This window comes from Podarcis liolepis, assembly GCF_965112155.1.
Source record: "Podarcis liolepis genome assembly, chromosome: 6".
Classification (NCBI taxonomy): Eukaryota; Metazoa; Chordata; class Lepidosauria; order Squamata; family Lacertidae; genus Podarcis; species Podarcis liolepis.
In genome coordinates this window covers 14412274-14425482 of record NC_139559.1, presented here as the reverse complement: position 1 = coordinate 14425482, position 13209 = coordinate 14412274, and the positions used below count along the sequence as shown (strand labels likewise).

The 13209-nt window shown below is 47.5% G+C and overlaps 1 protein-coding gene across 1 annotated transcript in view; it reads right to left on the bottom strand.

Annotated features, from left to right (window-relative positions):
* Positions 1-4102: 4102 nt before the first annotated feature.
* The window catches only part of APCDD1L (APC down-regulated 1 like), a 52947-nt gene continuing 43840 nt past the window's right edge, over positions 4103-13209 (bottom strand). Inside the window, exons 3-4 of the mRNA XM_083507544.1 lie at positions 11309-11867; positions 4103-5444 (exon numbers count right to left, since the gene is read on the bottom strand). Coding sequence (XP_083363670.1) covers positions 4674-5444; positions 11309-11867 — 1330 coding nt within the window. The 3' untranslated portion in view covers positions 4103-4673. The remainder of the gene's footprint in view (positions 5445-11308; positions 11868-13209) is intronic.

Here is a 13209-nt window from a genome sequence, read left to right as displayed (position 1 = left end):
TGTCTTGCTCCTTGGCCTGGCAAGCTTTTGGTGACACGTAGACTTAACTGGTTGTGCTGGCTGGGGTTGCTGGGCTTTATAGCCCCAAACAACTAGCAGGCAAAAAGTTAGCCAAGTGGGACTATAAAGAAGGATTAGCAACTAGGAATTTTAACTGTGTCTTCTCTTGGCTATTATATTGTTGAGACTCATCCCAAGGTCACTAAAGATGAGTGGTGGGATATGCATTCAATAAACACAAGAGACAAATAAACCACATTTAGTATCTACTGAGTTATGTGGCTTGAGGAACCTCTTAACCACTATTTGGTATTACCAACCACAGAGAGCAGCGAATGAACATTGGCTGAAGAAATGCAACTATGAAGTCTTTGATCATGTAAATCAGTCAGTGAGGACGCTGTTAAGGGCTGCATTCTACATGGCAGGTAGTCTGCCTGGTTTTTGCTTCCCCTCAGTGCACTGCCGGAAGAGAGGAAAACAAATGGCTTTTTGCTCAAAAATCTGATCGCCTGCAAGAGGGCCTTTTTTCTTATCCTGTCACTAATTGCTTCATACATTTTGGCCCTTCCCCACTCCTGTCGCTGTGCTGAACGTTCCTCACCCACATGGAATTGGGCTGCAGGTTCTCTCGCCATAGCTGCCAAGCGTCCCTTATTTGGCGGGACAGTCCCTTATCCCAGCGCCATGTCCCGCTGCTGTCCCTTACAGATGAGGCTTTGTTTGGCTGGGTTTTCTGCCTTTGGCTCGGAGGAGCTCAGAAGCTGAACATACCTGTGCCCGGAAAATCCCTTATTTTGGCTGGTGATCCCTTATTTTTGAGGCTGCTGGTCCCTTATTTTCAAATCTGTGACAGCTATGTCTCTCGCCCCCCACTATAAAGTTACATTTCCATGAATACACATGGTCCAGTCCAATCAAGTGTTTCATCTTCCCCAGATGGTGACTGCAAAGTTTCTGGTGGAGACCCTCTGCACTCCTGAACTCAATATATGGTGGCCAGAATTAAAAGCCTGGACTTTTCATAGGTAAAATATGTGTTCCCACCACTGAGTAATGACTTCTCCCCATATTTCTGGTTCCATTTACTTGAAATAGATTTTCACATTTACCAGGACACACAGAAACATGGATCCCAGGCACCAGACCCTAGCTGTGTTAAGACACCACACTAACCCAAGAGTTGAAAATCTGCGTCCTTCCATATTATGTTGGACTCCATTGGTCATGCTGGCTGTGCTGATGGGAAGTGAGATCCTCCAGGAAACCACCAGTCTTACCCACCTGCCAATCAGCTGATTTTAGTCCAGTCAGCCGATGCTATCAGTTGACGAGTTGGGTGGGGTTAAATTCTGTGCTGATTGCATACACTGATTCCCCTACTGGGAACAGGCAGTTCCTGGGCAGCCAAAACAGCAGAATTTAACTGTCCAATCCTGGGTTCTGCTTCAAAATGCAATGTAGGGCTGTTTGAAAGTCCTTTTGCATTGTTCCTTGACACTCTGGTTTTCATAGGTTCAAATAGCAGTGTAGGGCTCTTTGCAAAAGGGCTTTTAAATAGCCCTGAGCAGCATTTTGAATTCCTAGCAATCGGGGCTTAGAAATGGAAGTATCATAGAATCATAGTGACATTAGGTGACTGACAGATCAAATTTGGCCTGTCACAGGTGGGGAAATAAGGATCTGGCCCTCTAGCCAGAAAAGGTACCCACATTCTAACAGAGATCTTGAATTGCAGAGAAATGGGCCAGCAAAAGGGGAAAGCGGAAGTACTTTATGTAATTATGTCAGTGCCTATAACAAAATGTAGCCATTTTTAGAAGTTGGGCAGCTGTTTTATATACATGGCTTGGAAAAAAAAAGTTCCCTGTGTAGAAAAAAAAGTTAACATGCTGTAATACATTTTGTGCTTTAAAAATTTGTACATTAAGATAAGCATTACATCTGAATCAGTTAATGCACAATTCCCCACTGGTACTTGTATAAAAACCCATTATTAATCTACATATTAGCCAAAAATGTTGTAAATATACCATGTAAATTGTAGTTGCATAGCTGAAGGGTTTTCTCTCTCTTTTTGGGGGGTGGGTAGGCTAGTTCAGTGATTTGGAGAAGACACACAGGTCCAAGGAGATCTGATTATTTTAGGAATCTACTCTATAGCTAAAAAGGAGTCAGTGGTTTTGAGACAATACAATGCCATGCACATTAGCCTGAGTTACTGAAGATTGTCATGGTCGTTCTTTCTCCCTTAAGGATGTTTTTAACGCATAGCTCCTTATTGCCAGAAAATAAAAATTGCTTCATAGAATGCAATGGCTGGAACTCTACAGCTCCAAGGAATAGCTGCCAAGCAAGTTTTGATCAGACGAGAAATCACGAGTTTTCGCCTGTTGCCAGCAGCTGTGTATTTCAGAGTTAACTCAATTGGATGTTGCTTTGTTGACTGATTAAGAGAGATGAAGGATGCCAGAAAACTCATACTGGGTTGTTTTTCACAGTGGAGTAGAACAGCTGAGGCTGTAAACAAATGCCCTTTTGAGCATTTTTCTGTTTACCAATAGTTGTTATCTTTCTTTGCAGGTGTAGTAGGATAATCAGGTATGTGGGGCAGGGTGGGAAAAGTCAGTCTTCACAAAAGGAAGGCCGCAGCTCAGTGGTAGAGCATGCACTTTGAATGCAGAAGGTCCCAGGCACAATCCCTAGCATACCCAGGTGGGGCTGGGAATGCCCCATCTAGAACTTGCAACACCTGCCAGGTAGACACTACTGAGAAAGGCGGACCAATAGTTTGACTTTGTCTAAGGCAGCTTCCTTTGCTTAAATCTGGCTTGCACAATTCATTGACCTTATGTGAACTGGTTTCTTCCAATCCCAGCACCTCGGTTGAGTTCCACATACATGGCTAAATGAATTGCACCTTGTACCTGGTCTGGCTTTTAAATTGTGACTGTCTTTAGCATTTTATCATCTTTATTCCTAAGGACTAGATTCACGCTCTTTTTCAGAATAACCAAGGGCCTCAAATAAACAAATCCACGACACCTACAAAGCAGACATTGTGGCCAGGTTCGCACGTAATGCAAAACCATTGTTTTAACACTGCATGAGCAGGAAGAAGCCCAGGCAAAGCACCAGGCTTGGCAGGGCTCTCCTCTCTCCTCCCACATGACCAGCAAAAAATGCTTTTGCTAGTGTTTCGCCTTCTGATAATCCTGGCTTGTCATGCCATACAAAAGAGAAATGGTCGTTCAAAAGAAACTGGTCCGTTACGCGAGCCAGCTTCGTAATTTCTTCTTTTGACCTAAATCCCTAAGGAACTTGAGACTTGGCTACCTGGAAAAGACTCCTTATCCCATTTAAACCTTTCTATTCACTAAGATCTTTGGAGGAGGTCCTTCTGCCAATGCCATGACCTATATTAATCCATCTTGCAGCATCCAAAGGCAAGGGCATTTCCTTGGTGGCTTCTACATTGTAGAAGTCTCTGCTCTGAGATAAGGCACGTACTGATAGTAATGACTGTTTAAAACTGTGTTAAAACTATATTTATTCACCCATGCATTTTCAGGCTATTGGTCTGCAGTTGTAGCTATTTCCCTGCCTAATGTATTTGGATAATTGATGATTGTATACCGCATTGGAATTTACTTTTGAATTAAAAGGCGGTCTAAAAATATTTGAAACGAAATGTTTTGAAGTTGGCCTGTCTTAAAAATGACCAGATTAAAAAACAAAACAAACCAACAACTATGGTCCCTGGTTTGCTTGAGAGAACAAGGAAATATTAGCGTGAAGTAAAACCACCGTATTTTTTGCTCTATAACACGCACCCGACCATAACACGCATGTAGTTTTTAGAGGAGGAAAATCTGTAGGCATGCCACCCGTAGGCATTCCCTCCATAACACGCACAGACATTTCCCCTTACTTTTTAGGAGGAAAAAAAGTGAGTGTTATGGTGCAAAAAATCTCCAACAATCTGCCTGCTTGTGCATATTAACACTGTGCTATGGTATAGGTTTATTTGCAAACCCAGCCTCTGGGGTTGTTCTGTGCTGACCAAATTTACACCCTCACCTCCCCTGTTTAAGATAAGCAGTTGAATATGCAGGTACATTTCCTCACACATGGTACATTATATGGAAGCTGGATAACAGGATCCCCAATTCCAACTTTTATACTATTAACAGTTGGTATACATTGTGAACAAAATAGTAAACGATATGTCTCTATGACGCTAATCCAGAGCAACGAAACTGAAATTGTCCCATGAAAGCAGAATTGCTTCTTGATACATGAGAATTATTATTTTTTGTTTGGGTGGGTGGGGAGAAGAGGGTGAAGGTCTATCCTACACCTACTGAAATGGGCCATTCTGGTGCGTTAGGTACAATTTAAGCCACCTGATCAGAAGCTGAAGGATGCCCTCTACATCAGAGACCAAGCAGCCCAGTTCAGATGCCCGTCTCCATACTTAGGCAGGTATGAAAGGGGAAAGCACATCCAACAGGCGTCACCTATCGTTAAGAAAAAATGAGAGTGCGTATTGGCATGGTAGAAAACGAAACAGTTTCCCCAGTGTGCTCATTTTGTTGTGCATACAGGTAAGTCTGAACGCTAAGGCTGCCTGGATTCCATGCAGCAGCTCAGTGACCAAAACATCTGGGCTTCTAGTCCCACCTGACCAGATGCACAGCTAGAGATGCTAGCAGGGTTGCCCAAGGCAGTGTCTTCAGTGCCCCACTGCTGTTGCCCTCGCCTATTCTTCCCAGGTAACTTGGCTTGACGTGCCTCGCTAGGGCTCCTGAGGGGCCCCCGCACTGGACAAGAGGGGCCTGGTAGGACGTGGGCCGCTTGCTGGGTGTGCTGGGGCTTGACCCATCAGTCGGCCTCTCCCCGATGAAGAGCAAGCTGCGGTCCTTGGCATCCTGCTCGACTCGGAAGAGTTCGTACTCGGTGTGGGGCAGTCGGATCCCCAGTGCGGCGCATCCGTTCGTGTGAGTCACGTCCAGCTCTTGCCCGACGCTCCAGGCACCGGCTTCTCCGCAGCTCCCAAAGCTGGAGGAGTTCAGCATCGCCACAGTTACGGGATCCATCGGCGTCACCCGGGCGCGGGTCACCTTGAAGACGAGCTCGGTACCTCCTCGCACAATGAGGGACGCCGCTCCCTGGGTATAGTGGCCGAGAGCGTAGACGGTGAACGTCGGCTGCTTGCAGAGAGGGTCGGAGTAATGGTGGTAGTAGCCTTCCCAGCTGCGGTTGTTGGCGTGGAAGATGAAGTACCTCGTGAGGAAAAGCACGGCCGGGCGGACCTCGCAGCGAGTGCTGACCCAGCGGCCGCTGAGCAGCATGGGGAGGTCCGGCTTGAGGGGTAATACTGGCGGGTGGTGTTCGTCAGCTCGGTATATAATCCCGCAGGCAGGGCACGGCTGGATGTGATGCTGCGGGAAGGGAAGGAAAAGACAAGTTCTCAGCAAGGCTTTTCATTGCTTGTTTAAAAACGGGCATGTTCTTTACCAAGGGAAGCTGCATTCCGCAAAGGGGAAGGAAGAGATTCAGCAGAAAACGTTAACTTCTGTTAGGGCATGAAAGACTAGACTGCGAGGGAGGGAGCAAGGCAAAACTGTCCTTTTCCCTGGTTGTACCAGCCTCTTAAGCACGCGGGTGGCGCTGTGGGTTAAACCACAGAGCCTAGGACTTGCCGATCAGAAGGTAGGCGGTTTGAATCCCCGCAACGGGGTGAGCTCCCGTTGCTCGGTCCCTGCTCCTGCCAACCTAGCAGTTCGAAAGCACATCAAAGTGCAAGTAGATAAATAGGTACTGCTCCGGCAGGAAGGTAAACGGTGTTACCATGCGCTGCTCTGGTTCGCCAGAAGCGGCTTAGTCATGCTGACCACACGACCCGGAAGCTATACGCCGGCTCCCTCGGCCTGTAAAGCAAGATGAGTGCCGCAACCCCAGAGTCGGCCACGACTGGACCTAATGGTCAGGGGTCCCTTTAACTTTATTCTTCTTCTCCAACCAAAAAAATCATATAGGTTTAGATTTTAAGGATACAAAAGACCAGGGGTGTGGGAAGGTGCTTAAAAGACTGCAGGGGGAGGCAGAGACCCACAATAACAAATGTTTAGATCTCTCAGCAAATTTAAATCTCATCAAATTTAGGTGGTGATTTGGGTCTCACCAGCTCTATCCTTTGCAGGAGGCTCATAATGACTTATTTAAATTATCTGGCAAAACATAAGATGCAGCTACTTTTACTGGTCTAGGCTAAATTGTGAAATCCTGCAGGTTTTAGTATTTGAACGCCAGATAGGTGCCAACAGGGAGAAGGGTGGGGTGGCAAATACAGATTTTTTATATCAAAACATCAGAAGCCTGTGTCTGAATTCTACAGGGCAGGGGAAAGGTTTAACTTTTCAGAGTGGTATCTGGTAGTTTATTTAATGGTATAAAAGCAATTTCCTCTCTACCCCACTATGAGGAGCTAGCCTCGTTTAATGTGGAAGTAATGTACATATTTTCATCTGACGTACACTAGGGGAATATAACCCGAAATGTTTCTAAGTCAGCATTAAAAACGTGTTCCTGTACTAATTATAGAAATGGGCAACATAACAATTTACAGTGAAGCGTATCTGCTTTCATAAGCCTGGGCTGCTGCATACGGTTGATTTCTGAAAGACGCCAGCCGTGTTTGCATGGGAATGAGATTTTAGTAACTCTGCACTTAGCAGGCAATTTGCATGTGCGCTGACTGAAGTCTGCAATAACCAAGCCATTTTCAACTCGCCTTACCACAGCTGTCACTCTCGAGGAGCGTTGACGGTACACAGGGCATTGCAGCTAAATATTCCCAGCCTTTTTATTTTTAAAGCAGGAAATACTTTAATACTGGGAGATAATTTCCCAAGAGTGGTTTTTCTTTAAAACATATTTAAGAGGAAATCAAAGACGTTCCTCTGTGCAGAGCAGGGGGCTTGGAAGAAACCTCTGCTGTTTGTAATTGGTTCTGACCCACCAGCCGCCGGCTCTGGAGCAATTCGGCTGACTTGGTGGCTGATCTCGAGGTCAGTAAGCGAGCTGAACTTCTATGGGAGTGCAAGAAAAATGCAGAGAGGCAATTGCTGCCTTACACTGGCCAGGCTATGAATCCCAGACTCCAGTTCTCATCACCCTTTAGGCCACAATGGCTGAGGCTGATGGCAGCTGCAGTCCAATATCTGGAATATACCAGGTAGGACGCGGGTGGCGCTGTGGGTTAAACCACAAAGCCTAGGACTTGCCGATCAGAAGGTCAGCGGTTCGAATCCCCGCGACGGGGTGAGCTCCCGTTGCTCGGTCCCTGCTCCTGCCAACCTAGCAGTTCAAAAGCATGAAGCACAAGTAGATAAATAGGTACCGCTCTGGCGGGAAGGTAAACGGCGTTTCCGTGCGCTGCTCTGGTTCCCCAGAAAGCAGCTTAGTCATGCTGGTCACATGACCCGGAAGCTGTATGCTGGCTCCCTCGGCCAATAAAGCGAGATGAGCACCGCAACCCCTGAGTCGGTCACAACTGGACCTAATGGTCAGGGGTCCCTTTACCTTTCACCAGGTTGGAAAGGCCAATCTCAATTTACAGCCTTTCCCAGTCCTGCTACCCAATATTTTTTTTAAACTCAAAATGCCTGGGAATGAAGTTGAGACCGGCGTACAAAAGAAAGTTATCTTCTACCTTGAACAATAGACGTCTTTCCTTTTAAAAGAGACAGGATGCGTGGAAACGTTTTTGGCTTCACAGGCCAGATCCTTAGAGTGTGCCAAATTTGGCAGGTGGGTGAGGCCTCCCACCTGTCGATCACATGACATCATAGCACCACATGACTGACCACGTGAGTGGTCTCACTTACCTTGTGTAGGGTTTCCAAGTGCACAACAGTTAGATCTCTGTTGGATACTTGGGAACCTACAGTGGTTTCAAAGCCCTTTTGCTGTTTGCAAAGGGCTTTAAGGCAGCCCCCATGCTCCCATTTCAGCCTCTGGAGATTCTTATCCGGATCTACTACCCACAACCACTCACTAAATAAAAGGAGAAGCGTGGAGCTGCTTCAAAGAGTGCTTTTGCAAAGTGCCTTATTAAACACAGGCTCAGCAGCTGATGAGTGGAGATGAAATCCTGATGGGCTAAACCCCCTCCTACCCATCAGCTGATGTCACCGATGGGTGTGAGGAAAATTGCCTCATGGAAACTGGAACCTCCTTGGTAGGCCACGATTGGCACAGAGACCGGCTGTTCTCCAATCTTGTTCTAGCCTCAAAGAATTTATGCTCCTTCTGACCCTTCTCCAAAGCTCGCCATAAACTGCCGTGCCCGTCCTTTGAATTATCTGCACATGCAAGTAAATACAAAGAGGGAACATACAACACTGTTGGACCATGTAGTCTATGTAGCTCAGAGTAGTCTGCACTGACGCGGACAGCAGCTCTCCTACCTCTCCTTGCCCTTCCCCGGGAGCCACCGGGAAACGAACCCAGGACCCCTTTGCATTCTAGAGAGAGTAACACACACACACACACACACACACACACTAACACCGGAGCTACTGTCCTTCCCCAAAGATTGGTAGCAAATAAATAAATAAAGGGTGGCCACAAAAGCAAGCCAAAAATCTGCAGACTCCTCTTCCTTGCCAAAAAACCTTTCTCACTTCCACTTACGTGAAACTCTTTCGAAGGAGGCAAGTGACACTGTCTAGCTCTCCCCAGGCAGTGACATCATCCGCCAGCAACAAGCCGCGTAGAACTGTGAGCTGATTAATTGCAGCATTGCAGTGAAGTCACTGTATTTCAGCGCACCTCAGCTTGGCTTTTAAATTATTATTTTTTTTTTTTAAAGAAAGCAATTCGTGTTTACCATCTGGTTTAGCTCATACGTATATGGTTTGGGCCCAAGATAACTTGGCTTTAATGCCAATCTGAGCATGTGCCTCAGAAAGGTGGTTGTTTTTCGTCCTTCGCCTCGTCCTTCAAGAATCCCAGTGGCTGCAATATTGTGTGTGTGGGGGGGGGGGCTGCTTTTCCTCCCCTCTCTTCACCTCAGCCCTGACTTTGGTCCCATCTGGCAACGGTCATGAGCCCTTTTCCGCTCATTGCTCCTTCTCCTATCTTGCAGTTCAATCACATTTCTCAAATGATTAGTTATGATTTTGATTAAAAAATACGCTCTGGGCATGAAACCAAGCTCCTGACATAAAATTGGGGGGGTGGGGGTGGAGAGAGAAAGAAACCAAGGCCGGCTTGTTTCAGCTGCACTGGAAGTTGCGTTCTGTATATCCCAGGCCTGCCGCCCGTAATTACATTCAGGGCTATTTCCTCTGGTAATGGCATTCTCTGCTAAGGGATAATGGTTTATTGGATAATGTTTCTCTGCCCCCCACCCTTTTTCTGCTCCTCTTTTTTTCATATGAACTAGAGGAGGACCAGTCAGAACTGAGACCCCATAAGGTAACATCAGTGTCCACTGAGCCTGCCATCCCCTCCAGACCAGGGTTTAGGGGGGTATTATTATTCTTATTAGGGACACGGGTGGCGCTGTGGGTTAAACCACAGAGCCTAGGACTTGCCGATCAGAAGGTTGGCAGTTCAAATCCCCGCAACGGGGTGAGCTCCCGTTGCTCGGCCCCTGCTCCTGCCAACCTAGCAGTTTGAAAGCACATCAAAGTGCAAGTAGATAAATAGGTACCGCTCTGGCAGGAAGGTAAACAGAGTTTCTGTGCGCTGCTCTGGTTCGCCAGAAGTGGCTTAGTCATGCTGGCCACATGACCCGGAATCTGTACGCCGGCTCCTTCGGCCAATAAAGCGAGATGAGCGCCACAACCCCCGAGTCGGTCACGACTGGACCTAATGATCAGGGGTCCCTTTACCTTCATTATTATTATTATTATTATTATTATTATTATTATTATTATTATTATTATTGTCAGGGGTTCAGGGACAGAGGCACAGGTGAGGGGGGAGACGGAGAGCGATGGGGAAGAATCCCAGGACAGTGAGGAAGAGGATGACAATGACTTGAGGTCTTCCATGAGTCTCTCAAGTGAATCGGAGGATTCCCAGAAGGGGGCGCCCCTAGTCAGGCCAAGGGGGGTCGCAGGGGGGACCTGCCAGGAGCAGGGAAGCAGCAGGGAAACCCCGAGTGGGAGTGGGAGATCGGGGCCGGCTTCCCAGCAGGAACGGAGTGAAGAGGGTGGAGTTCCCAGTGTGACACACGGAGCAGAGCAGGAAGGAGACAGGGGAAGGAGATCGGGGCAGGACGTCCTGCCGGAAGGGGCGGAGAGTAGTACAGGGAGTAGTGTAACTGTCAAGAGGAAGGTCAGGGGTAGCGAACGCGCGCCAAGTTCAAATGTGGAGGCGCGCGGAAATGCAGAGAGCCCGGAGGAGGAGCCTGGCCCCAAAGCACGAAGGAGGGGGGAGCAGGCATCTGAGGAATCCGCGTCAGGGGAAAGCAGGAGGGAAGGAACCCAGGGGGGCAGAAAGACCCTGCGGAAAAGAAAGGACAGGAAGAGGTGGACTAGCACAAGCCTCTTAAACTGGTGTAGAGGCGGGACCGATTCAGAGGGGACTTCAAACGTCTAAGGCTAAGAGACGCGGGGCTGCACGCCTCGGTTGTGGAACCAATAATGAACTGGAATAAACATCCTTGTATATAAGAAGAGCTTGGCGTTGGTCTTTTGTGAGCTGAGACCTGAGGCAGCCCCTGACAATTATTATTATTATTATTTACACCACGCCCGTCTGTCTGGGTTGCTCCAGCCACTCTGAGCGGCTCCCAAAAGAATATTAAAAACACAATAAAACATCAAACATTAAAAACTTCCCTAAACAGGGCTGCCTTCAGATGTTTTCTACAAGTCAGATAGTTGCTTATTTCCTTGACGTATGATGGGAGGGCATTCCACAGGGTGGGTGCCACCAGCGAGAAGGCCCTCTGCCTGGTTCCCTGTAATCTTACTTCTCGCAGTGAGGGAACCGCCAGAAGGCCGTCGGCGCTGGACCTGTGTCTGAGCTGAACGATGGGGGTGGAGACGCTCCTTCAGGTATACTGGGCCGAGGCTGTTTAGGGCTTTAAAGGTCAGCACCAACACTTTGAATTGTGTTTGGAAACGTAAATCTGAGGGGCGCAGTCCTTCCTGGGCAATTTTGTAATGGCCAGGTCTGCTCAAGGTTTTGGGAACCAAGCCTTATGAGGAACGGTTGAGGGAGTTGGGTATGTTTTAGCCTGGAAGATCCCATCTGGCCACAATCCCACATGAGATGTACCCCTTACCATCGCATTCTGCAGGGGGCGCTGGTATCCTGTTGGCCGATAATGGAGCCTCTCCGACCACTCCGTGTGGATGTCCCCCAGGTACAGCTCCTCCACCTCCCTGCTCCCCTGGCTCTGCTGAAGGAACAAGGGCTGCTGGTACTTCTCCACTCGTACAAGGCTGAGTTCGTGCATGGCAAAGCCAAGGCCCGCGGTGCAATCCCGCTCTGCTTTGGCACTCAGGAGCTCATAGAGGGCACCGGGAGCCCAAGTCCGCCCAGCCGGCGAGAACCCGCTACAGTGCTCTCCCGACGTCTGGTTGATGCGAGCCACTGTTTCCCGCATGGCCCTCTGGCTGTGGAAGACAATGCCAACTTTGTGGAGGTGGTAATCTGCTTCCGTGGCTCCCCTGGTGATCCAGGAGGCTTGGCGGAGCCTGACTTTCCCTTTGATGACCAGGGAGTAAGAGGGGTCCCGGCAGGAAGGGTCCCGGTAGTAGAACTGATAGGCTTTGAAGAGGCGGTTGGCGTAGAACATATAGGACCGGGCGAGAAATTCAGGTCCTGGACGTACCTCACACCTGAGAACGAAGAGGGATGTTTTGGTTAAATTACAGCCCTTGCAATATATCTCCCCTAATATATACTATATTGATGAATGTGCTAGAAAAATGGAAACTTCATTACTTGTTTTCTGATTGTTGCATAACTTGGAGCTCAAAGGGAATTCCAGTTGGGAAAACACTGACAGATTGTCACAATAGGCATGGGCTGCTATGGCTCAAGAATCACGTTATGCCAACAAATTGTTGAAATATGTGGCATATTGGAATGAAATATGGTCATCTTACTATCTTAGCTTAGGAGATTTTAAGAACTGGGATGGGGAAACAGAATGGGTGTGTGAGAGGGTCTTTTCTGTGGTGGCCTCCCTTCTGATATGCATCTGGGTTTGACACTGTATGTATACAGTTCAACATCAGAGACCTTTTTGCAGAGACCTCTGGTGGTGGAAGATGGGATCATAATTTATTGTTACACGGTGTATTTGAACTGACCTGTTTGTATCCTACTCTTAGACTGTGTGGTGAAGGGCCGGCTACGAAGGTCCATTAATTAACAAATATTTTATGCATTTTTCCTTGAAGATATGCAAAGTGTCCATTAGCATTTTGAATTCAGGGCATCTCAAGAATGTCTTTCAAACGGAACATTCATATTCTATGATTGAACAAACAAAGCAAGGCAAATTGGTGTACCATATCTAATTTGATATAATTCAACCAACAACATTTAATTATCTAAATTAAATTTCCTTGGTCATAAAGGAGAGCCAGTGTGGACCACTGCCTAGACTAACCCCATGGGTGCTACCCAATGCTTCTTGGAGGAAGGATGCAATATTTATTTCAAGTACACAAACTTCTTTTTTTTAAAAGCAGCAACCCCTAAATCTGTTATGGAGCTTCCCGTAACCCTCCAGAGCAGATTTTACAAGGCATGCAAGGCTGGGAAGTTCCATTGCAAAGCTAAAACTCCTTGCGCAAGTGGAGCGGTTTAATTGGATACCACCCATGTAAATTGTCCCCCACCCCAAACTGAATGCGGCCTAATAGCCACGTATTTTGGCTTACCAGGTGCTTGGATCCCCTATGCCTGGTTTTGTTTTTTTTTTACAGCCCCAGGTAGGCAATATCAGCAGCAAATAGGTTTACCAAGTCTCCAGTGGGCAATTCCATATGGCTAGTGAGTAGCAGATAGTTACAAGTTTGGCAGGGCCTGAGTTTTATTAAGTTCTGGTGCTTCGCTTTGGGCAGGCCTTATAGAGATTGGCCCCCTCCAGAGGATAGAGAGGAAGTCAACATAGTGATAAACAGATGGCTCCATCAGCATTCCTGCTTGCCTCATGGAACAATCTGCCCT